This window comes from Dysidea avara, chromosome 2, assembly GCF_963678975.1.
Source record: "Dysidea avara chromosome 2, odDysAvar1.4, whole genome shotgun sequence".
In the NCBI taxonomy this organism is placed as follows: Eukaryota; Metazoa; Porifera; class Demospongiae; order Dictyoceratida; family Dysideidae; genus Dysidea; species Dysidea avara.
This window is the reverse complement of record NC_089273.1, coordinates 37,552,052-37,575,492: the sequence shown is the minus strand read 5'-3', so window position 1 is coordinate 37,575,492 and position 23,441 is coordinate 37,552,052. Positions and strand designations below refer to the sequence as shown.

Below are 23,441 nucleotides of genomic sequence, written 5' to 3'. Positions count from 1 at the left end.
CAGTCTTGGGGTGGCATATCTTCAGCAGCAGCAGCAAGCAGAAGCTGCCGATGCCGTGTTAGCTAGCATCTCCAGGCTGATTAGTCTATTAGGGGAGGGGCTGCTGCAGGCTTGTAACAAAAGAAACACTAGAGCTACTATGACTCTTAGAGATGATAACCCATTCGTAGACATAGGGTAGGTCACGGTACTAATGCTAATATTCTCATATAGCACTCACTGATGGTGCCTCAGTGGTTGTTGATGCTCTAGAAAGCATTGGAACCAGCACAGTAGTGAAAAAACTCACGAGTAATGTCTGAATCTGCAATAATGAGTTCACATGTACACAAGAAAATTTGATGCGGGCGGTTGATGAGAAACAAGTTATCTCATTGTAGTAGCCTAATGGAGAAAATATCATAGTGAGACAGCTATAACCTGCATGTGGCTTATTCGAATGTGGCCTCAGTAGCTATACTGGCTCACTGAGTTCACCTTATCTACTAGCTAGCTGGTAATGGGAGCTCTTCAGTTATTTTATTATTATTATTGTTTACTGAGCAGTCAGCCGTGCTGGTGTGCTCAGGAATCACATAAACAAATACATTAGGTACAATAATATGATTGGAGTCTAGCTGTAAATAGATCAGTATCTGCAATTTCAATTGTATCAGCTGGTAGTATGTTCCACTCGTTTATTGTTCTTGAGAAATAGCAGTTTGATGCCTTCACTTACTTGGAGTTCTCTTTACCCTTTGTGGGCCACTGTTACTCTCCAAATAATCCAAACTCCCCTTTCAGAGTAAACTATTTTACTCCCCATAGTTACTGTTACTCCCCTGTTTTAACAGTGTATCACTTTAAAAATTCCGTAAATACTTACCCAGTAATTGATACTCCTATTCATGGCGAACATGATGATGAAAATTGTAGTCCCGTATCTCAATCTGTTGACAAGTCACAATGGTTTTTGTAAGTGCCTGTAATTTATTATTCCTATACTTGCATTAATTTTTTTTCATAGCAAACAACTAATAACATTTTAGAAAATGATAATAATATCAATCAATAAAAAACAGTGGGCAGCTAGGCAAACTCTGCCCAGTCCTGGGATGATGGTATTGTTGCCATTACAGAAGCAACATTGCCACGTTGAACATCAATGGCAACTTTCTAATCAAAAATTGGGTGGCCCTATTATCACGTGACTGAAAAAACTCTACTTGCTGTACAAATCGATTTTTCTGTTGTTGCTACTTTGTATTGCTGTAACTACTAAAGTTATTCGCAAAAGATGCTGAAACTTTGCCAGTGGGTACACTTGGCTAAGTAGATTGTAACTATTTAATAAAACGAAATTCTAAAAATGCGATTATGTCCGGTATTCTCAGATCCGGTCAAAACTACATTAGCGTGTCTTTCTGTACTACTGTCTATGGCGAAGGTACACCCAGGCCTTCATGGGAACAGCCCCAGGCAATCATTACTAGTACCCAGGTAGCAAACCTCATATTATTATATTATTATTATTATATTGTTTAATTAGCAGAGCCCGCCTGGGGCATAAGTGCTAATGTACATTAAAATCAAAAGTGATTGTATAATAATTGTTTGAAGCAGTCAATAGTTTGTTGGTTGATGATGTCTTGTGGTAGTCCATTCCATTCTGGTATTGTTCTTGGAAAAAATGAGTATTTATAGTTGTCTATTGATGTATGATAGTGTAGGAATTTTTGTTCATGATTAGATCTTGTAATGGTGACAGGTGATAATGTTGGTAAGTAGCTGTTAGGTATTTCGGTTAGGTTGTGGATAATCTTGTATAAAAGAGTTAATCTTGCACATTTTCTCCTTAATTGGAGTGGTGGCCATTCTAATGATGTTAGCATTTCAGTTATACAATCTCGCATATTCCTTCTCCATGGTCGATTCAGGACAAATCTAGCTGCTCTATGTTGTATCATTTCTATTTTATTTATGTCTTTTAGGTGGTATGGGTCCCAAATTGCAGCAGCATATTCCAGCACAGGTAAGATAAATTGTTTATAGCTTAATTCATTAAGTGCACGTGAACAATTTCTTAAGTTACGCTGTAAAAAACCGATTAGTCTGGTTGTCTTGTTGCATACATGGTTAACTTGTGGTCCCCAAGAAAGATGGTGATCTATTATTATTCCAAGGTAAGAATGCTGATCAACAACTTTGAGGGGTTTGTTTGACATGTGATAAAGAAATGTTGTTTTATGGTGGTGTTTGGATAACTGGAGAATGCAACACTTGTCAACATTAAATTTCATTTGCCATGTTTTAGCCCAAGTATTTAGTGTATTTAAGTCTTGTTGTAATAACTGATGATCATTAGGAGAATTTATTGGTCGATAGATAAGACAGTCATCAGCAAATAAACGAACAGTGCTCTGAATATTTGATATTAGATCATTAATATATAGTAGAAATAGTGTTGGTCCTAAAACTGTACCCTGAGGTACTCCAGAAGTAACTTTGCATGGGGATGAGTATGTGCCCTCAATGACTACTTGCTGTGATCTGTTGTGTAGAAAAGATATAATCCACTGAAGTGTTTTCCCTTGTATACCGTAATAGTCTAATTTCTTCACAAGCCTGGCATGTGGAACTTTATCAAATGCCTTTGAGAAGTCCAGAATTCCAATGTCGACTTGTAGCCTGTTATTTAATGCACGAGCAAAATCATCAATTGTTAGCAGGAGTTGTGATTTGCAAGAGCGTCTAGCTCTAAATCCGTACTGGTTGTTACACAATATACTATTTGTTTCCAGGTGTTTCATAATCTGACTGATTAAAATATGTTCCAATGTTTTGCAGACAACTGATGTTAAGGACACTGGACGATAGTTAGATGTATCATATCTTTTGCCTTTTTTAAATATTGGAGTTACAAATGCAGACTTCCACTCCTGTGGTATATCGCCAGCAGTCAAAGATTGTTGAAATAGGTGTGCAAGCATTGGTGTTAACTGATATGCAAGTTCTTTAAGTATTCGAGCTGGAATGTTGCCTGGGCCCCCTGCTTTGTGTGGATCTGTCTGAGATAAGAGAGCAAAGACACCAGGTTCTGTGATGGTTATCTCTTCTATGGGTGGATGAATTGATTCAGGTAATGTAGGTAAGGAAGTTTGATCTTCTACTGTAAAGACAAATTGAAATGTACTATTGAGAATTTCAGCTTTACTGCTTGGTGTAGTAACTATTCCATCAGGGGTTTGTATTACACTAATTCCGGTGTGATCACGGTTCTGAGATTTGATAAAGTTCCAAAAGGGTTTGTTTCCTTTCAGTTTACTTGTGGAATTAAGAATGTTGGTAAGGTAGTTGTTATGTTGTAGTCGGATGGATCGGCATACTTGCTTTAGAATGTTCTTAAATTGTGCCCAATCAGTAGCTGTCCTGGTTCGCTTTGCTTTATTGTAAAATGTCTGCTTTTTCCTTATTAGTCTTTTAAGGCAAGGTGTCATCCATGGAAATTTCTTCTGACTAGAAATATATTTCGTTGGTATGTAGGTGTCAACAGCTTGTAAGAGGTTTTCACTTATATAATTCCAGTTTTCTTCAACAGATCTCGAGTTGGTTTCATTTAGTCGTAAATAATCTGTAGAAATGCTGCTTTCTTTGTCATGGAGAGAGACCCAGTCTGCTCTTTTAAAACAGTACATTTTCTTTCTAGGTTTGCTATTACAAGGAATACAATTCAACAGATCAACAATTACTGCATTATGATCACTTAAGCCGGAAACAGTTCTAGATTGGCAAATATAGCTAGGATGCGATATAAAACATAGGTCTAAAATATTTTCTTCTTTAGTAGGCTCGGTAACTATTTGCTCTAATAAAAAGTTTAGGGATAGCAAAATTAATGATTCTCTAAATGCTACTGGCAAATAAGATCAGTTACACAACCAGAAGACCAATCAATTCCTGGGGAGTTAAAATCACCCCCAAGAATGAGTACTGCATCAGGAAACATTTGTTGAATTTGTTGTATACATTCAGATAGTTTTTCCCAAATTGATATTGGAGAATGAGGAGGACAGTAGAAGGATCCTAAAATTATATTGGGATGGTTCTGTACATGTACTAGTGTCCACACTACTTCACATGGAGAATCTATCAACACTTGACTATAGTACGTTCGCGTTGAGCTGAATCCTGGGTTGTTGATTAAGAAGCCATACAAGATCAAAGGCTTTAAACATAATGTTTATGACGCATTTATTCGTAAGCCCATGTTACGGGCGCGCACTTAATTGTTGAGAATATGGCATCCAGTGTACCGTCAGCGAGTGCGGAGCGGAACCCTTTTGGAAAGATGTTAAACAGCCAAACAAAGTATCTACTTATGAAACTATGGGAGTACTTTAAGCAAGAAGCGAAGAAATGTAAAATTTCTATCAACATCACGGAGAGAATCTCGAAGGCCACCGGTATTGTATCATGCCTTCTTTGCAGGGTATTGGCATACATTACGCCACGCAGGGATTTCAAGGACATCCATTAGAATGGAGCACCGCAAGAAAGGCGGTTTATTTACGCCAAGAAAAAGGTACAAAATGCACTTTGCACAAGCCCGCTCAATTCTGTAATCGTCAGGTACAAATGTTCACGAGTCCATGTTAATACAGACAGTTTTGACCCAGATACTATCAGACAAGATCCATTCATTGTACGGAAGGGAGGAAATCTATCGCTCTCAAAGATTTTGGTAAGTTAAATTTTGAAACCTGGAACTTTGTCACTTACTCCGTCTTAGGCCAAACTTAAGAATGATGGTGTTTTCTCTGGGGGTAGAACATTGCTTTAAAGAGTGTTGAGTGATATGGGATTTAAGTACAAGACGATTAATGACAAGAGGTTAGCATTGAAACTGTTTGTGCTTTAATTTCACTACACGTATGTGCAGGGTATGCTATGAGCAGCCCTGCACAGTCCATCAGTATCATAAATATTAAAGACGAACGAGGTACAACAGAACTGAAGGAAAACCAGTTGTGTATTTGGATGAGACTTGGGTAATGAAGAACTTCTAGAGCAATTCCTCATCCAAATCGGCAGTGATAGTGAAGATGGTGATGGTGGTATTAATGAATTGTCCACTAGCAGCAGCCGGTCCAAGTCTTCTTCTGGGCTTACTTCATCTGATGTAAGATTGTTTGATATTTGCAGCATTGGTGTTACAACTTGATTTTGTTCCCCAGGAGTCATCAGGTAGCTGGGATTAAACTCTGTGAAATACATGAAAATACAGATGAAGTGTAAGTGTGTGCACTTTAATAAAAATATCATTGCTTTATTGTGCTATCAGAAGTTGAACATACCATCCCTTGTATATTTAATCAGTGCAGGAGTGTTTGGAAGTCACTACAGGTACTATCAGCCCAAATTCATACAAATAGTATTATTTCATTTGTTGAAACTTTTAGAGTTTTTTGGGAATGTAACTTCAAAAACAAAATGCTGGCTGGAAAAACTGTGTACATGTGTGGCGAAGTGATGAGAAAAGGATTAAAATGACAAATTGACTAAATGGGAACAGAAGACGATAGTCAGCTGTGGTGAATGTGAAGTAAATTACATGTTGTTTGGCTCACTTGCAGGAACACCAATGCTACATAACGGATTTTGAGCTGTTATAATTTGGTTTTTTTTCTCTTTTGAGGCTGAAGAAGTTTTTACCCGAATATAAGCAGGCCACTTATCTTCTAAATACAGTACAACAGTGGCCCCAGCTCTTCTACTTATGCAACTCTGTTTTACACACACAAAATCTGTTTTATTTTTCTTGTAAAAGTGTAGTACATCCTCTTACATAAGGGATGGAGAAATCATGCGTGTTGAGGGCGGGTATGTGACGTCTGGCTTCGCCACAAACATGTGTCAACATGACCATCAAAGGGCCGCGCTTTAGAGGCTTCCCCATTGAAAATGTATGGCGAAACTTTACAGTGTCATAACGGGAGTGTCTTACAGTCGAATGAAGCGCTTTTAATATATTTTTAGCGGATCGAGAAGCGCTACGTATCGAGCAATACAGGAGTCCCATGCGATGTAGCAACCGTAAGTTATTAATCGTTTTTGAGGGTTCAGCTCAACGCGAACGTACTATAGATGGAACATTTTTGTTAACTAATATGAACACTCCTCCACCATGACTGTTTCGGTCTTTCCTGTATGCATGATAGTCTTTTGGGAATACTTCTGAATTTGTAATTTCTTGATGCAAATGTGATTCTGTACCAATTAAGAAACGCATACTATGTAAAACTAAGAATGATTCTAGTTCAGCGTACTTATTTGTTACGCTGCAAAAGTTAATAATTGCAAGATGTTGTAGCAGATTTTTGTTTGGACTACTGGTAGATTTTACAGGTGAACTACCACAGTTTATGCCTATAGTGTTGTGACTAGGGATTGATTCTGTAGGGGTAAAATCATCAGGACAATAATTTCTTTTATCAGAATTTAGTTATTGGGAATCAGTGGAAGTAGTGTCCATAGTTTGAGATGGCTCAGGCTGAGATGTATTTGTACTTGTAGCATCAGAGGAAAGAGGAGCAAGCTGGCTGAGTTGGTTGAACTTTGAATTGGTGACTATGCTATGTGGCTGATTATTGACATAAATGTGAGCATTACGAATTTAGATAGATTTGCGAGAATAGCCTTGTTGGATAAGCTTCCATCTTTCTTTAAGTAGTAAAGATTCAGTGTTTCTCTCTTCAGGGGTCATGTCAGGCTTGGCAAGTATAGGAGGAGAAAGCTTACTTCTATCATACAGGACAGCTTGAGCATCTAGTGCACGGAGAAACTGTACTAAAAGTGGTCTTGGGTGTTGCTGACTTGGTTTGAATTTCCCTAGTCGGTGTAAATCTTTAATTGCTGAACTTTCGATATTGGGTACAGCTGAGAGTATGTTTTTAAGATCAGATTGTGATCTAGCAGGTTTAGATGTGTTTAGAGGACATTCTGCGATACCATAAATTACTACATTGCACTTCCTGTCGGATGACCTTTGCTGATTGATGAGGGGAGTTTTAGGTTGGCTAGGGGGACCAAGCAATTGGTTACTAGGTAACATTGGCAGCTGGTGAATAGTTTTAGGATGGCTAGTCTGGTTCCCTTCTAGCTTGCTTATTTTGTCAGTTAGGGTCTTTATGGTCTCTTTTAAAGCATTGATTTCATTATATTGTTTGCCAAGGGTGCAGTGTGGACACAAGTATGGAGCGGACTCACTTAGTAACTTCTCAAATACAGGACTAGTAATGCCGGCACAATGTCTATAAATCCACCCCTGACATTCCCCTTCGCAGAATACAGCGTCGTGACCATCTGTGTTTTCTCCAGGCTCTAATATGATGTTGTCACAAATTAAACATTCGATCTGGTTGTCATCCTGAGTTTCCTTAGTCTTCTTAACAACACTGTTGTTAGGAGGAGTGTTATGAATTGGTTTATTCCGTTTGATCTTTCTAGTACGTCGACTAGGAGTACTCATTTCGTGTGTTTCGCGTGGTGACTACAAAATAACGACAGAAAACACAGTTCAATTGTTTAGAATGGTCGAACCTTTACAGGTACCGTTAGTGATGCTTAGCCACGGTACAACAGCGTAAACATTTTGGCGGGAATAGTCCGGTGTCCGGGACTATAAGATTCTTCTCGTCTGGCGTCTGCGGTTTCTTCTCGACGTAATTCTTCAATTTCAGCAGTATAGTTGAGGTCTTACAACACCAGAGGACGACGAAATACTCGGAGATAGTTTAACGCTGCAACCCACAATCGAATTACTCTTAGCGTAATAACAATACTCACTAAAACATGCACCTACTATCTTTTGGAGCGTCTTGTAGTACTTTCAAAAAGTATCATCAAAAAAATCGCGTATGCTTGAGTTTGCAAATTCTTCCGTATATTTCGTAAACTTCTATGGAATGCCCAGCATCACGTGATAACATATTAAGATTTGAGCGCGTATTGAGCGACAACTGAACACGAAGTCAAACATATGTTGCAATTTGGTGGAACGTTCAACCACTCAGTGGAATACAGTGCTGGATATAAAGTAATTGTTTTGTTAGTCGTCTAATGGTATAGACGGACAAAAGCCAATTCCAGGCCCCCGCTCGCTTACTGAAGGCAGGAGTAAGGGGGATCATACTTTATTCAAGCTTTTTTAATGTTGGCACGCTAAAGCGCTAAAGCAGAGAAGACAGAAGGTAGTCAATGTTGGGGCTGGAGTTGTCAATGATGAAGTATTTTGCCTATAAATCACTGCCGGTGTCGGAAGAAGAGTGAAAAAGAAGCCCAGCAGATACTGGGGTTGGAGGCTAACTTAGTCGATCATTGTTTAAATCTAGCTTCTACATTTTCGTGCAGTAGTATCTTCAACTAAGTCTAATTAAGCTTCACAAACAGCAGTGTGTAGTAGCTAGCTAGGTACATGTAGCTATGCACTTTTAACAGTTTTTAGAAAGCAAATGTGTAAAAAAGAGTCTACAGAGATGGGCTCGTGTTTCTTGCTAAATAGTTTGCATGGGGACAGTTAAACCTTGTGCCCGGGTAATCCAGAAAGTTAGCTACGCCCCTGCTCCTGTCACATTGTATCGCGATTCGCAACCGAACATTAATCCTAAACCTTTTGTAAAATGTGAGATACTTTAACTCGTGTAAATATTATGATGTTTCTATAAGTAAATAACAACAGATTGTTCGTGTTTAGTATATTAGTTGTAATGATATTGAAATAATAACAGTATCGGCTACCTTAATTTAAGGATCACTAACAGTGTAATAGCTCTCCCCTTTAAATGTAAGCCTAATTTTGGTGGCTTCCGGTGTGTTACGTAAATCATCACATTTTCAACATATACCTTAACATAACGTGCATTTAATCTAAATTTCCTTTTCATTATTCAATTTTACCATGTCTGCATCACTACAGTTATGTGAAGGTATAAAATCTCTTGACTGTGAAGAATTAGTGAAGTGCCTCAAATCAAATGGATTTTCGGATTCTATATGTCAGATTATGAAAGGTAATGATTTCATTTTAGTAGCTTGTTACGATTTGTGACCATCTCAACGAAAATTGGTTTAGATCGCACAATTTCTGAATTAATTTCTTTTTCTTAGCATTATCTGCATTTCCAAGTAATTGTTCGCCAAAGTTTCAAGTGAGTAGTTTTGGAATTATACCGATACATAGACAGTTGGGAGTATATTTAAGATTAAGATTTAAGATTAGATACTGGGCAGTCAGCTCCGCTGGTTGGTCCAGGGGGTTAAAATCCCCAAAAGGTAGAATCACATGCATACATCCTATTAAACTAATAATTACAATAATTAAGATGAAGTAAGTAAATTCGTCTATGTCTCTTGATTCAATCATATTAATTGAGTGCAAGGAAATCAATTTTAGATTTTTCTTACGATGTTCACAATGGATTAGCAGATTAACCAATGTATAGTTTTAGCCCTGCAGTCACTTGCGCAGTGGTGTATGAAGGCGGTTTAACTGAAAAAACTGCGACTATATTACCTTCGTCGACCACATCGTAGAAAAAACGTCGTGACACACAAATCACAGGGGCTACTGAAACGAAACAAAGATTTTATAACTCCCCATGAGTAGGCGAATAAGATATAGTCAAAGTTCAATCGATGTAAGACATCCTTTCCTGAGGAATGGCTTGGTTAAACTTTTGTAATCTTTTTTGCAACACGCATAGTTTCTATTTTCCACTTAAACGCACGCTTGTGCAAAACTAAAGGATTTCGAACTAAACGGGTTTTCGCTGAGACGGTTGCATTTGCTACTAGTGTCAACTATCAATTATCGGGCACTGTGGTTTTCAAACAGCTGCTACTCACTTCATAGAAATCCAACAGCTTAGGCTACTATACCACAAAGTAGCCTACACTTAGCAGCAATTATCCTCCGATAATAAGGTATGTAGGATTAATAGTGTTAGAACTGTAGCTAATAGTATGCAAGGTCCGACAATTCCAGGTTTGAACAAAAACATCTATTTACGAACATTATTATTGTTATTATTATTATTATTGTTAATTAGCAAAGCCTTACTTACAGCATTCTTAAATATTTCGAAATTTATTGTGGCGATGTTAGGAATTTGAAGTAGGGCTTGGGGATAGTATGTGCATATCGGAATAGTATCACTATCGATATCGCCTATATCGCTTGAAAATTTACTATCGGACAGTAATTAACAAGTAAAATACGGAGAAATATCTGCAAAATACTTTAAAATAATAACTTTTTGGAACAAGAATCAGTCTAAAAGGCTGTTTAATATCTTATGCAAAATACATGCATGGGTACATCCCTCCTTACAACTCTCTTTGAAGGCAACTAATAGGAAATAGGTGAATTATCACTATCGTTTTACTATCGTCTATCGTGAACACAGTCTTGATATCGTTCAGACAGTGAAAATTTCACTATCGCTCAGCCCTAATTTGAAGGGAGTTCCACTGAATAGCTAATTGTTCGAGGGAGGAAGGAGTATTCGTACGCATCAACTCTTGTTTGCAATTGAGTTAGTTTGAGGGGATGTTGAGTACAGGTGTAGGACACTGGAGTTGGTGACGGTAAGCAATGATCAGGTATTGCTAGTAAGTTCCTGACTATCCTGAATAGGAAAGTGGGTCTAGCAATTGTTCTTCTGTTTTGAAGTGTAGGCCATTCAAGACTGGTTAACATGTATGTAATGCTATCATGGGTTTGGTTAGATCTGTACTAGGGTTTGTTCAAAACAAAACGAGCAGCACGGTGTTGAATCACTAGTTTACCAATACTAGTGTGATGATAGAGGTCCCAGATGGCTGAGTAGTATTCTAATGATGGTAAGAGCAATTGTTTGTAAACGTGATCTTTAATTTCTGATGGTGCACTGTGGAGACTTCTTTTTAAGAATCCAAGGAGTCGATTTGCCTTGTTACAGATGTAATTGATGTGGGGATCCCATGATAGTTTGTGGTGGAGACGGATTCCAAGGTTATCGTGTTCTAATACTGTAGCCAGTGGAATGTGGGACATTTTGTATGTTAAAGCATTCTTGCTATGTCGTGTTGTTTTCTGTAAAATTTTACATTTAGAGATGTTGAATTTCATCATCCAGTAAGTTGCCTATTTTGTTAGTGAGTTTAAATCATCTTGAAGTATTTTATGGTCTTGTGGTTTTTTAATGGTTTTGTAAATAAGAGTATCATCTGCAAAAAGACAGATCTCACTTTGGATGTTGGCAATGATGTTATTGATATAAATCAAGAACAGAACTGGTCAAAGAATAGACCTTTGGGGAACACCAGCTGTTACATCACAAATGAATGATTTAGAACCTTCTACTATAACTTGTGTGCAACCATGAAGTAAGGATTCAAGCCAGTATAATACATTCTCTTTTATTCCATAATGCCTTAATTTACAGAGGAGTCTTGAGTGAGATACTTTGTCAAAAGCTTTAGAAAAATCTAGTATTGCAGCACCTACTTGTAAATTTGTGTCTATTTGTTTGGCAATATCGTTGATGGGGATAAATAATTGTGACTCACAAGAGTACTTAGACCTAAATCCAAATTGTCTGTCAGAAAGAATATGTGACCAGATTTGCGAAAAGGTACCTTTTCCACACATTTGACATACCAGCAAACAAAATGATGTAACACTTGACTCCTTATACTGATTAACTTGCTCTTAGTATCAAAATGTACCCGGATACTGTAGCTACATTCATTGAAATTTCAAGCACTTACATGCCATGATCAAAAGGTTATGAAGCTTTAAAGTTCAAAAATGGGTCAAATTTTGTGTGTGGAAAGGTATCTTTTCGCAAATCCGGTCACATATTTTGATCTTCCAGATGTTTCATTATTTGACTTACTATAATGTGTTCCATTGATTTGCATATTACTGATGTTAATGAGATGGCATGATAGTTTTTGGGTCAGATTTTTAGCCTTTCTTGAATATTGTACTGACATAGGCATGTTTCCATTGGGATGGTACAGTTCCAGTTTCTAGTGATTGTTTAAATATGCGAGTAAGCATAGGAGAAATTTCAGCTGCTGATGTTTTTAGTACAAGTGAATGTATAGAGTTTGGACCAGGAAATTTTGATAGATCACAGTTGGTTAGAATGTTGTAAACTCCTTGTTTAGTGATTTCAAATGCTGGTATAGATGGATGTAATGAAGGACCTTTGTCAGGAATGGTACTGCTGTTGTCATCAGTTGTGAATGCAGATTTGAAATGATCATTTAAAACAGTTTCCTTTTCAATTGGGTATGTTAAAGCATTGCCATTTTTGGGATGTATCAATGTACCAATGTCATCGTTATCTTGCTTACGAGTTTTCAGGTAGTGCCAAAGAGATTTTCTGTTGTGTGATGATGATACAAGATTTGTCACATACATTTTGCGCTGGTGTTTAAGTTTAAGATTTACCACTTTCTGTAGCAATTTATATTTGGACCAATCATTGTCATGATGATAGTGCCTGGTTTGATTATAAAGTCTTTGCTTCTTTCGGTTTAGCCATTTCAAAGTGGTAGAGATCCATGGTAAGTGAGTTCTAGTACTTGGTGTTTTAGTAGGAGTGTGGTCTTCAATAATTTGCTGAAGATTCTGCATAAAAAAGTCCGGTTTTCTTCAAAGCTTTGAGATGACATGCAATTTAATTCAAAATAGGTATGAGAAAGGTTGCATAGTTTTCTCTGATTTTGTCCCAATTTGCCAATTTGTAAAGGTAGATTGTTCGAGAAGGTTTCTTTGGCATATGATTGGGAATTTGAATGGTTGCTAATACTGCATTATGATGGTGGGGTCTATTCTACAGGACGGAATGGAATGATGGACTAAACCATGGAACGGAATGCTTTCATGGAACGGAATGCTTTCTGAAATGAAGCTTGCAGCTTACCATTGCTGAAGCTGCCCTTGCAAGTTACAATGGGTGATTAAACATAAGATAAAAGGAATTAAAGGATTGATTGTGGGTTCTTGCTGGTTGTCATTAGTAACGAAGTATTAATTGTAGGATGAGCTGTGTAAGTGATGTTCATCCATGGTTCATCTACAGATATAATTATCAAGAATGGCACTTTATGTGAGCTGTTTTGCTTATTTTGACTTTAGAAAACAGTCTGGGCCAACTTTTCAAGTCATCTGTCAGTGTACAAAGCAAGCAGGAAGATAGGAAACAGCCAGCTGAATTAAAACTTGAAGAATTTTGTGCAGTGTGTGGGGAGAAAATATTATGGCAATCCGCAAGGAGGCTATATTCTGTAAACATCACTAAAGTGTATGCATGGAGTTATTAGCAGCTGGTGCAGTGGATTATAATGCCGTGTTCAATAGTGAGCTGATTTTTTTTCTGTTGCACAAATTCAAGGATATGTCTGACTGCTAGTCTTGAATCAGGCTAAATGTCAAAACTCCAAGATCAATCAAATCTCAATTATAAGCCTTCTATACATGTGAAACCATGCCCATAGCCACTAGGCCAACGTGATTTGGACCAAGATGTGTGTGTAACTTCAATGTATCTAGTCAGACCTGAATGGAACACTCACATTAATTACATACCACCTAAGAATCCTAGGGTTTCTTAAGTGTAACATTTCACATGCTTAACTTCAAGCAAAACAGGTTAAATTTGTTTGTCTATTTTCTAGTGATTCCCAGTCCAGCTGGTCCATGAAATTACAGTAGGATCACATGTATTTGTTACAATGTGGGCTGCTCTGTGTTGGATTTACTGTGGAGTTGAGATTTCAAGGTAGACTGCCAATGTACTGACACTGTTGTAGCATATTTAAGTGGAGGACAAATGAATACAGTAATGATAGATTATTTATGTATACAAATTTTTCATAATGAAATTGATATCATATTTTGATTTGTACCTCTACTTTGCAACATATTCAAGAACAAGAAGTTACCACCCTTTTAATCTCCATCCACTGTCGATAATTAACCAAGATATCACCAGTCTTTGTTTTTTCCATGTACACAATTTTGCTTTGGAACAATAATTATCCAAAGGCTCTAATTCATATAAGTATTTAAATCAGTAATTCACCTTATTGTAGCTGTACTAATTTTAATGATTTGTCTGTATGTTTTCTTCATTTTCCTTTGAAGTTGTACAGTATAGGTCAATAAAGATAATTTTCTCTCCCATTTTATCTTTTCTATTGACTAAGAAACATTTAATTATTTGTATACAGGCTCAAAATTGAGAAAATATAAAGAAAGTGAATTAATATTATAGTCAGTTTGCTTTTTGATATTTGATGTCTCCAACCACAATAAAAATTTGATGAATCCATGCATCTCATCGCTGGTTGTCTGAACATTGTGAAAGTGATACCTCACTCAATCAACCATATATCATATTAGATTGAATAAAGGGTCACCTAGCCTTTTCCTGTCACTAGTAACTTTCTAGTCAATTTCTCTGAGGATATTATGCTCTGAAACTGAAGAAATTGAGTGGTCTTCTAAACTATTTATCTTGTCAAGATCAGCAGAAACAACTGACATCCAGTCAGCTACTGTATTGTAGTAACAAAACTTACCTTGGTCATGCAATAAATGAAATGAAGAGACCTGCTTGATATATCAGGTAGTAGAACAATCACTGCATGAAACAGCTATTAATATTAATTTTTAATATCCTATTCCATTTTCCAGGAGGCTCCACTGATAAAATGCAATTTCAGCAATGATAGCGGCTAGCCAAGCTACAAGTTTTGATATAGAAAGCATTCCATTCTGTAAACTAGACCCCATCCTGGATTCAACTCACTACTCACACTGTAAATACAGAAGTGGTCATAACACACCAGCACAGGTATGATATTACTGACCAAACTGACACATCTTTACGAGGGTAGTATGCACACCACATCAATCACACTAATAATTGTGTGACCATAAACACAACTGATAAAAAGCACTTAATGCATTTAGGAGTGGGAGGCATGTCATGACGTGCTACTATCAAAGTCAACCACTAATCTCAGTATTATTTGTGAAATGCTGCATCATCTACAGTTTCACAATTGGTGTTACAATCTTGGAATGTCAACAATCTACAAACAGTACAAAACACTATGTGTCAGTCAGTAACTTACCTACTTTAACATCTCTACTTAAACATTGTTTTCAAAATGTATTTAAAATCTATATCACCAAGCATGGAGTTTGATTGTGGGTTCAATTCACTCAACCAAGGCTTACATGTTCTACAGTACGATATGTACTGGCCCCACTGATCATTAGTGCACAGTATTGTATCCCTTTACTGTTGTTTACATTCTGATGTCTGATGACATAATTGAATGTATTTTATTTAGCTATGAGCTAATAGAAATTAATTTTCTTGATACAAACATATATACCAGCTTTGTGCATTGATCTGAACTGACTGTGTGTAATGGCTCAGCACAAAACGAGTTTATTGTCAAGGTTATCACTGCTTGAAGGTTCTTAGTTTACTAATTTGTTAAGCTGCTTTACTGTAGTTGTACCCATAGTAAAATGTCAGTAACTTTAAGTATATGGAACATAATTGTTTTACTAAGTTTTAAACTCTCAGTAAAACATCAGTGAATGCAGCTTTACTGAAAAACTACTAAAATAACAAGCCATTAACTGTTCCATATACTGGGGATAAACCACTCTAGTAAACAAAGAAATTTCAAGCAGTGTATATTTTATTAACACATAAATTCAATGAAATTGATACTTTGAGATCCTTCTTACAACCCTTCAATGATAAAGGATGCCACAAAATACCTCTTTTAAATACTAGGATCATCTATAATGGCAGAGAATAGCTTTTCATGTATATATAAATATTGGTGTCATACACACCAGTTTACAGTCACACTGCTTGTCTTATGTGCTTTACACACCATAATTATCCTGAAAGTGTGACTACACCCCAAGGGTTTGCTGTTGGTTAAGTGTGCTATGACCACCTGAGTTTTAACAGTGCAGGTTGAGATACTGGCATTAGTTCACTACTCTGTAAATGAATCATTGATGTTCACACAATATAGCCTTAAGCTCCTTGAAGTATCTGAATGTTTGCTCCTCACACACTGCACAAAATTCCTTTAGATTCAGCTTAGACTGAGTTGATTCAGCTTATCACCATACTTGTTTCCTTTGTAGTGTAGTTACACCCTACTGATTTATGCCGAGTAGAAAGGCTGGGCCTCAGACTGTACATTCTAAAGTCAAAAGAAGCAAAAACAACTCACATAAAAGTCATGCATTAAGTTCCCTAATTGATGCACCCGAAGATGAACATTGAGTCAGCTATTCCCACAATTAGTACTTTGTTACTAATGACAACCAACAAGAACCCACAATCGATCCTTAAATTCGTTTTATCTTTCTTGGGGTGTGTTTGATTACCTGCTGGAAGTGCCACCGATAACTTGTACAGCAATGGTAAGCTGCAAGCTTCAATTTGAGAAAGCATTCTGTTCCGTAGTTTAGTCCATCATTCTGTTCCATTCTATTCTGTAGAATAGACCCCACCCATCATGATCACTTAACACTGGTACTGGATGACAGGGTAGTACAGAGTCAGGATGAGTAGTAAACAATAAGTCTATTGTATTATGGGCTCTTGTAGGAAAGGTGACTAGCTGTGACATCTGGGTATCGTGTGCTAGTGTAATAAGTTTTTGTCAGAAATAACATGAAATATATATATAATATATGATTCAGTTAGAGTACCATATTCCCAATCAACATCAGGGCAGTTAAAATTATCACCAAGGATGATACGGGCATGAGGATATTTCACATTGTGTTTTACTACCAGAAAACAATACCATTTTTTTTTTCAAATTGATGTAGAATATACCTGTGTTCATTAGCTACCAATGACCACAAAATGGTTTCAATATCTTTAGCATAGAGGGACTATGGGCCTTTCGAGTACTTTGACATTTGGCGGTATTTTCGAAAGTCGTATGTTTTTTATTTAGCTATCCCCACCAGTAGATTTTATGCTTCTGCAAGAAATGCACCAGTGCTAAAATACAGAAACTGGTAAATAAACACCTTGCATGCATGTATAGAACTGTACTGTGAAGTTGACATCAAGGTTAATGTAATAATTATCTAATCCAAAACAGCCAAGCTGTAAAAAAAGTATGCAGCCCTCAAAAAGGCTATGGTGAAAAAAGATGTGAAATCCAAGGTGGCGGCCAAGAAATGCCTGTGATGGTAGGTTAATGGTAAAAATTTTGATAACGACAATTCAGGTTAATTTGGTGCCGCTTGGTCTTGGCACAAAATTAACCTGAATTGTCGTTATTAAAATTTTTACCATTAACCTACCATCACAGCCATTTCTTGGTCGCCACCTTGGATTTCACATCTTTTTTCACCATAGCCTTTTTGAGGGCCGCACACTTTTTTTACAGCTTGGCTGTTTTGGATTAGATTTCACTTCTTTTTGTATACCCCAAAGCAGGCCTATGGCCGGCTTTGGGGCTTTTTGAAGCTATTGTTTTTTCTTTACCACAGGAAGAAGAAAAGATGAAGCAGATGTTAAATATTTTAAATACTTCTGAATTCATCAGTAAACGTACAAGTTATATATATAATACATATATTTATTACACAACTCTCTGCGTGGTGGTTTCTTTGTAACTTAACACTCTACAAGGTGACTTCTTCTAGTTGATCTCTCTACAGGGTGAATTGCTTGCAGCTGAACTATAACCCTTCTTCCAGCTGATCTCTCTACAGGGTTATTTATTTGTAGTTGAAATATCTACAAGGTAACTTCTTCTAGCTGATCTCTCTACAGGGTGATTGTTTGTAGCCAAATTCTGTATAGGTGATTTGTTTGCAGCTGAGCTCTTTACAGAATGGTTTCTTTGTAGCTGAACTCTCTACAATGTAACTTCTTCTAGCTGATCTTTCTACAGGGTGATTTGTTTGTAGCTGAATTTTCTACAGTGTGATTGTTCGCAGCTGAATTCTCTACATGGTGGTTTCTTTGTAGCTGAAATCTCTACAAGGTGAATTAATCTAGCTGATCTTTCTACAGGGTGATTTGTTTGTAGCTGAACTCTCTACAAGGAAGCAGCTTCTAACTGATCTCTGTACAGGGTGAATTGTTTGTAGCTGAACTGTCTACAAGGTAACTTCTTCTAGCTGATCTCTCTACAGGGTGATTTGTTTGTAGCTGAATTCTGTTAGGTGATTTGTTTGCAGCTGAACTCTTTACATAATGGTTTCTTTGTAGCTGAACTCTCTACAAGGTAACTTCTTCTAGCTGATCTTTCTACTGGGCGATTTGTTTGTAACTGAATTTTCTACAGGATAATTTGTTTGCAGCTGAACTCTCTACATGGTGGTTTCTTTGTTGCTAAACTCTCTACAGGTGAATTCTTCTAGCTGATCTCTCTACGGGGTAATTTGTTTGTAACTGAACTCTGTACAAGGTGCTTTTTTGAAGGTGATCTCACTGCAAGGTGATTTGTTTGTAGCTGAACTCACTAAAGGGTGATTTGCTTGTAGCTGAACTCCTTACATTGTGTATAGTTTCTAGCTGATCTCTCTACAGGGTGATTTGTTTGCAGCTGATATTTCTACAAGTTGATTTGTGTGTAGCTGATCTCTCTGCAGGTTGATTTATTTGTAGCCAATCATTCTACAGGGTAATTTGTTTGTAGCTGAACTATCTATAAGGTGATTTGTCTGTAGCTGATCTCTCTGCAGGTTGATTTGTTTAAGCTGAACTCTCTACAGGGTGATTTACTTGTAGCTGAACTCCTTACATTGTGTCTAGTTTCTAGCCGATCCCTCTACAGGGTGATTTGTTTGTAGCTGATCTCTCTACAAGTTGATTTGTGTGTAGCTGATCTCTCTGCAGGTTGATTTGTTTTAGCTGAACTCTCTACAGGGTGATTTACTTGTAGCTGAACTCTTTACATTGTGTCTAGTTTCTAGCTGATCTCTCTACAAGTTGATTTGTGTGTAGCTGATCTCATTACAGGTTGATTTGTTTGTAGCCGATCTCTCTACAGGGTAATTTGTTTGTAGCTGATCTCTCTACAAGTTGATTTGTTTGTTGCCAACCGCTCTAAAGGTTGATTTGTTTATAGCTGATCTCTCTACAGGGTGATTTGTTTCTAGCTGTTCGCTCTACAGGTTGATTTGTTTGTAGCTGAACTATCTATAAGATGATTTGTTTGTAGCTGATCTCTCTGCAGGTTGATTTGTTTTAGCTGAACTCACTACAGGGTGATTAACTTGTAGTTGAACTCCTTACTTTGTGTCTAGTTTCTAGCTGATCTCTCTACAGGATGATTTGTTTGTAGCTGATATCTCTACAAGTTGATTTGTGTGTAGCTGATCTCTCTGTAGGTTGATTTGTTTGTAGCCGATCTCTCTATAGGGTAATTTGTTTGTAGCTGATCTCTCTACAAGTTGATTTGTTTGTTGCCAACCGCTCTAAAGGTTGATTTGTTTATAGCTGATCTCTCTACAGGGTGATTTGTTTCTAGCTGATCGCTCTACAGGTTGATTTGTTTGTAGCTGAACTCTCTATAAGGTAATTTGTTTGTAGCTGATCTCTCTGCAGGTTGATTGGTTTTAGCTGAACTCTCTACAGGGTGATTTGTTTCTAGCTTATCTTTCTACAGGTTGATTTGTGTGTAACTGATCTTTCTACAAGCTGATTTGTTTGTAGCTGATCTCTCTGCAGGTTGATTTGTTTCTAGTTGATCTCTCTACAAGTTGATTTGTTTGTTGCCGATCACTCTAAAGGTTGATTTGTTGTAGCTGAACTCTCTACAGGGTGATTTTTTGTAGCTGACATCTCTTCAGGGTGATTTGTTAATGGTAAAAATTTTAATAACGACAATTCAGGTGAATTTTGTGCCGCGTCGTTATTAAAATTTTTACCATTAACCTACCATCACAGCCATTTCTTGGCCGCCACCTTGGATTTCACATCTTTTTTCACCATAGCCTTTTCAAGGGCCGCACTCCTTTTTTTACAGCTTGGCTGTTTTTGATTAGATTTCACTTCTTTTTGTATTTGTATACCCCAAAGCCGGCCTATGGCCAGCTTTGGGGCTTTTTAACCTATATATTTTTCTTTACCACAGGAAAAAGAAAAAGATGAAGCAGATTTTATAAATACTTTAACCTATTCTGATTTTATCAGTAAATGTACAAATTATATATATAATGCATATATCAAGAGTTCATAATGTAAAAAGAGAGCATATATTTATTACATGTCAATTAATCCCCACAGGATAATTCGCAGCTGATCTCTCTACTGAGTGACTTGAAATGTAGCTGAACTCTCTAAAGGGTGATCTGCTTGTATGTAGATGAACTCTTTACAGGATTCTCTCTACAGGGTGACTTGACTCTAGCTGAACTCTCTGCAGGGTTATCTGTTTGTAGTTGAATTCTCTACAGGGTGATTTGTTTGCAGCTGATGAACTCTCTACAACATAACTTCTTGTAGCTGATCTGTTTACAGGGTGACTTGTTTCTAGCTGGTCTGTCTACAGGGCCATTTGTTTGTAGCTGAATTCTCTACAGGATGATGTGTTTGCAGCTGAACTCTCTACATGGTGGTTGCTTTGTAGCTGAACTCTCTAAAAAGTGACTTCTTCTAGCTGAACTCTCTACAGGGTGATCTTTTCATAGCTGAACTCTCTACAGGATGATTTGTTTGCAGCTGAACTCTCTACATGATGATTTCTTTGTAGCTGAACTCTCTACAGGGTGATTTGTTTGTAGCTGAAATCCCTACAAGGTAACTTCTTCTAGCTGATCTTTCTACAGAACGATTTGTTTGTAGCTGAGTTCTCTACAGGGTGTTTGTTTGCAGCTGAATTCTCTACGTGGTGGTTTCTTTATAGCTGAACTCTCTACAAGGTGACTTCTTCTTGCTGATCTCTCTACAGGGTGATTTGTTTGTAACTGAACTCTATACAGGTGATTTGTTTGTAGCTGAACTCTCTACAAGGTGATACTTCTAGGTGATCTCTCTACAGGATGACTTGTTTCTAGCTGAACTCTCAACAGGGTGATCTGTTAATAGCTGAACTTTCTACTGGGTGATTTGTTTGCAGCTGAACTCTCTACAAGGTAATTTCTTCTAGCTGAACTCTCTGCAGGGTGACTTGTTTCTAGCTGATCTCTCTGCAGGGTGATCTGTTCATAGCTGAACTTTCTACAGGGTGATTTGTTTGCAGCTGAACTCTCTACATGGTAGTTTCAATGTAGCTGAATTCTCTACAATGTGACTTCTTCTAGCTGAACTCTGTACAAGGTGACTTGTTTTCTAGCTGATCTCTCTACAGGGTGACTTGTTTCTAGCTGAACTCTCTACAGGTGATTTGTTTGTAGCTGAACTCTATACATGATGGCTTTGTTGTAGCTGAACTCTATACAAGGTAACTTCTCCCAGCTTATATTTTTACAGGGCATATTTGTTTGTAGCTGAGTTCTCTACAGGGTGATTTGTTTGCAGCTGAACTCTCTACATGGGAGTTACATTGTAACTGAACTCTCTACAATGTGACTTCTTCTAACTGAACTCTCTACAGGGTGACTTGTTTCTAGCTGAACTCTCTACAGGTGATTTGTTTGCCGCTGAACTCTCTACAGGGTGATTTCTTTGTAGCTGAACTCTCTACAAGGTAACTTCTTCAAGCTGATCTTTCTACAGGGTGATTTGTTTGTAGCTGAATTCTCTACGGGGTGATTTATTTGCAGCTGAACTCTCTACAAGGTGACTTTTTCTAGCTGAACTTTCTACAGAGTGATTGATTTGTTTGCAGTTGAACTCTCTACATTGTGGTATCTTTGTAGCTGAACTCTCTACAAGGTGATCTGTTCATAGCTGAACTTACTACAAGGTAACTTCTTCTAGCTGACCTTTCTACAGGGCGATTTGTTTGTAGCTGAGTTCTCTACAGGGTGATTTGTTTGCAGCTGAACTCTCTACATGGTAGTTTCTTCGTAGCTGAACTCTCTACAATGTGACTTCTTCTAGCTGAACTTTCTACAGGGTGACTTGTTTCTAGCTGATCTGTCTACAGGGTGACTTGTTTGTAGCTGAATTCTCTACAGGGTGATTTATTTGCAGCTGAATCTCTACATTGTGGTTTCTTTGTAACTGAACTCTCTTCAGTGTGATTTGTTTGTAGCTGAACTCTATACAGGGTGATCTGTTCGTAGCTGAATTCCCTACAAGGTAACTTCTTCTAGCTGATCTTTCTACAGGGCGATTTGTTTGTAGCTGAGTTCTCTACAGGGTGATTTGTTTGTAACTGAACTCTCTACATGGTGGTTGCTTTGTAGCTGAACTCTCTAAAAAGTGACTTCTTCTAGCTGAACTCTCTACAGGGTGATCTTTTCATAGCTGAACTCTCTACAGGATGATTTGTTTGCAGCTGAACTCTCTACATGATGATTTCTTTGTAGCTGAACTCTCTACAGGGTGATTTGTTTGTAGCTGAAATCCCTACAAGGTAACTTCTTCTAGCTGATCTTTCTACAGGACGATTTGTTTGTAGCTGAGTTCTCTACAGGGTGTTTATTTGCAGCTGAATTCTCTACGTGGTGGTTTCTTTATAGCTGAACTCTCTACAAGGTGACTTCTTCTTGCTGATCTCTCTACAGGGTGATTTGTTTGTAACTGAACTCTATACAGGTGATTTGTTTGTAGCTGAACTCTCTACAAGGTGATACTTCTAGGTGATCTCTCTACAGGATGACTTGTTTCTAGCTGAACTCTCAACAGGGTGATCTGTTAATAGCTGAACTTTCTACTGGGTGATTTGTTTGCAGCTGAACTGTCTACATGGTGGTTTCTTTGTAGCTGAACTCTCTACATGGTAGTTTCAATGTAGCTGAATTCTCTACAATGTGACTTCTTCTAGCTGAACTCTGTACAAGGTGACTTGTTTTCTAGCTGATCTCTCTACAGGGTGACTTGTTTCTAGCTGAACTCTCTACAGGTGATTTGTTTGTAGCTGAACTCTATACATGATGGCTTTGTTGTAGCTGAACTCTCTACAAGGTAACTTCTTCTAGCTTATATTTTTACAGGGCATATTTGTTTGTAGCTGAGTTCTCTACAGGGTCATTTGTTTGTAGCTGAACTCTCTACATGGGAGTTTCATTGTAACTGAACTCTCTACAATGTGACTTCTTCTAGCTGAACTCTCTACAGGGTGACTTGTTTCTAGCTGAACTCTCTACAGGTGATTTGTTTGCAGCTGAACTCTCTACAGGGTGATTTCTTTGTAGCTGAACTCTCTACAAGGTAACTTCTTCAAGCTGATCTTTCCACAGGGTAATTTGTTTGTAGCTGAATTCTCTACAGGGTGATTTATTT

General features: G+C 37.6%; 1 protein-coding gene across 13 annotated transcripts in view; it reads left to right on the top strand.

Moving 5' to 3' along the window:
- LOC136247254 (uncharacterized) overlaps positions 1-23,441 on the top strand; it is a 100,329-nt gene that overhangs the window by 3,683 nt on the left and 73,205 nt on the right. Inside the window, exons 1-3 of one of the 13 annotated variants that reach the window (XR_010697250.1) lie at positions 9,199-12,316; positions 12,870-12,986; positions 13,708-14,557. The exons of 1 other annotated variant lie outside the window; for it this stretch is intronic. Coding sequence is in view for 1 of the 12 variants with exons in the window: in XM_066038878.1 (XP_065894950.1) it covers positions 8,936-9,047 (112 nt within the window). In the remaining 11 variants the exon portion in view is untranslated. 11 more of the 13 variants (XR_010697252.1, XR_010697248.1, XR_010697247.1 and 8 more) reach the window with 11 other exon arrangements.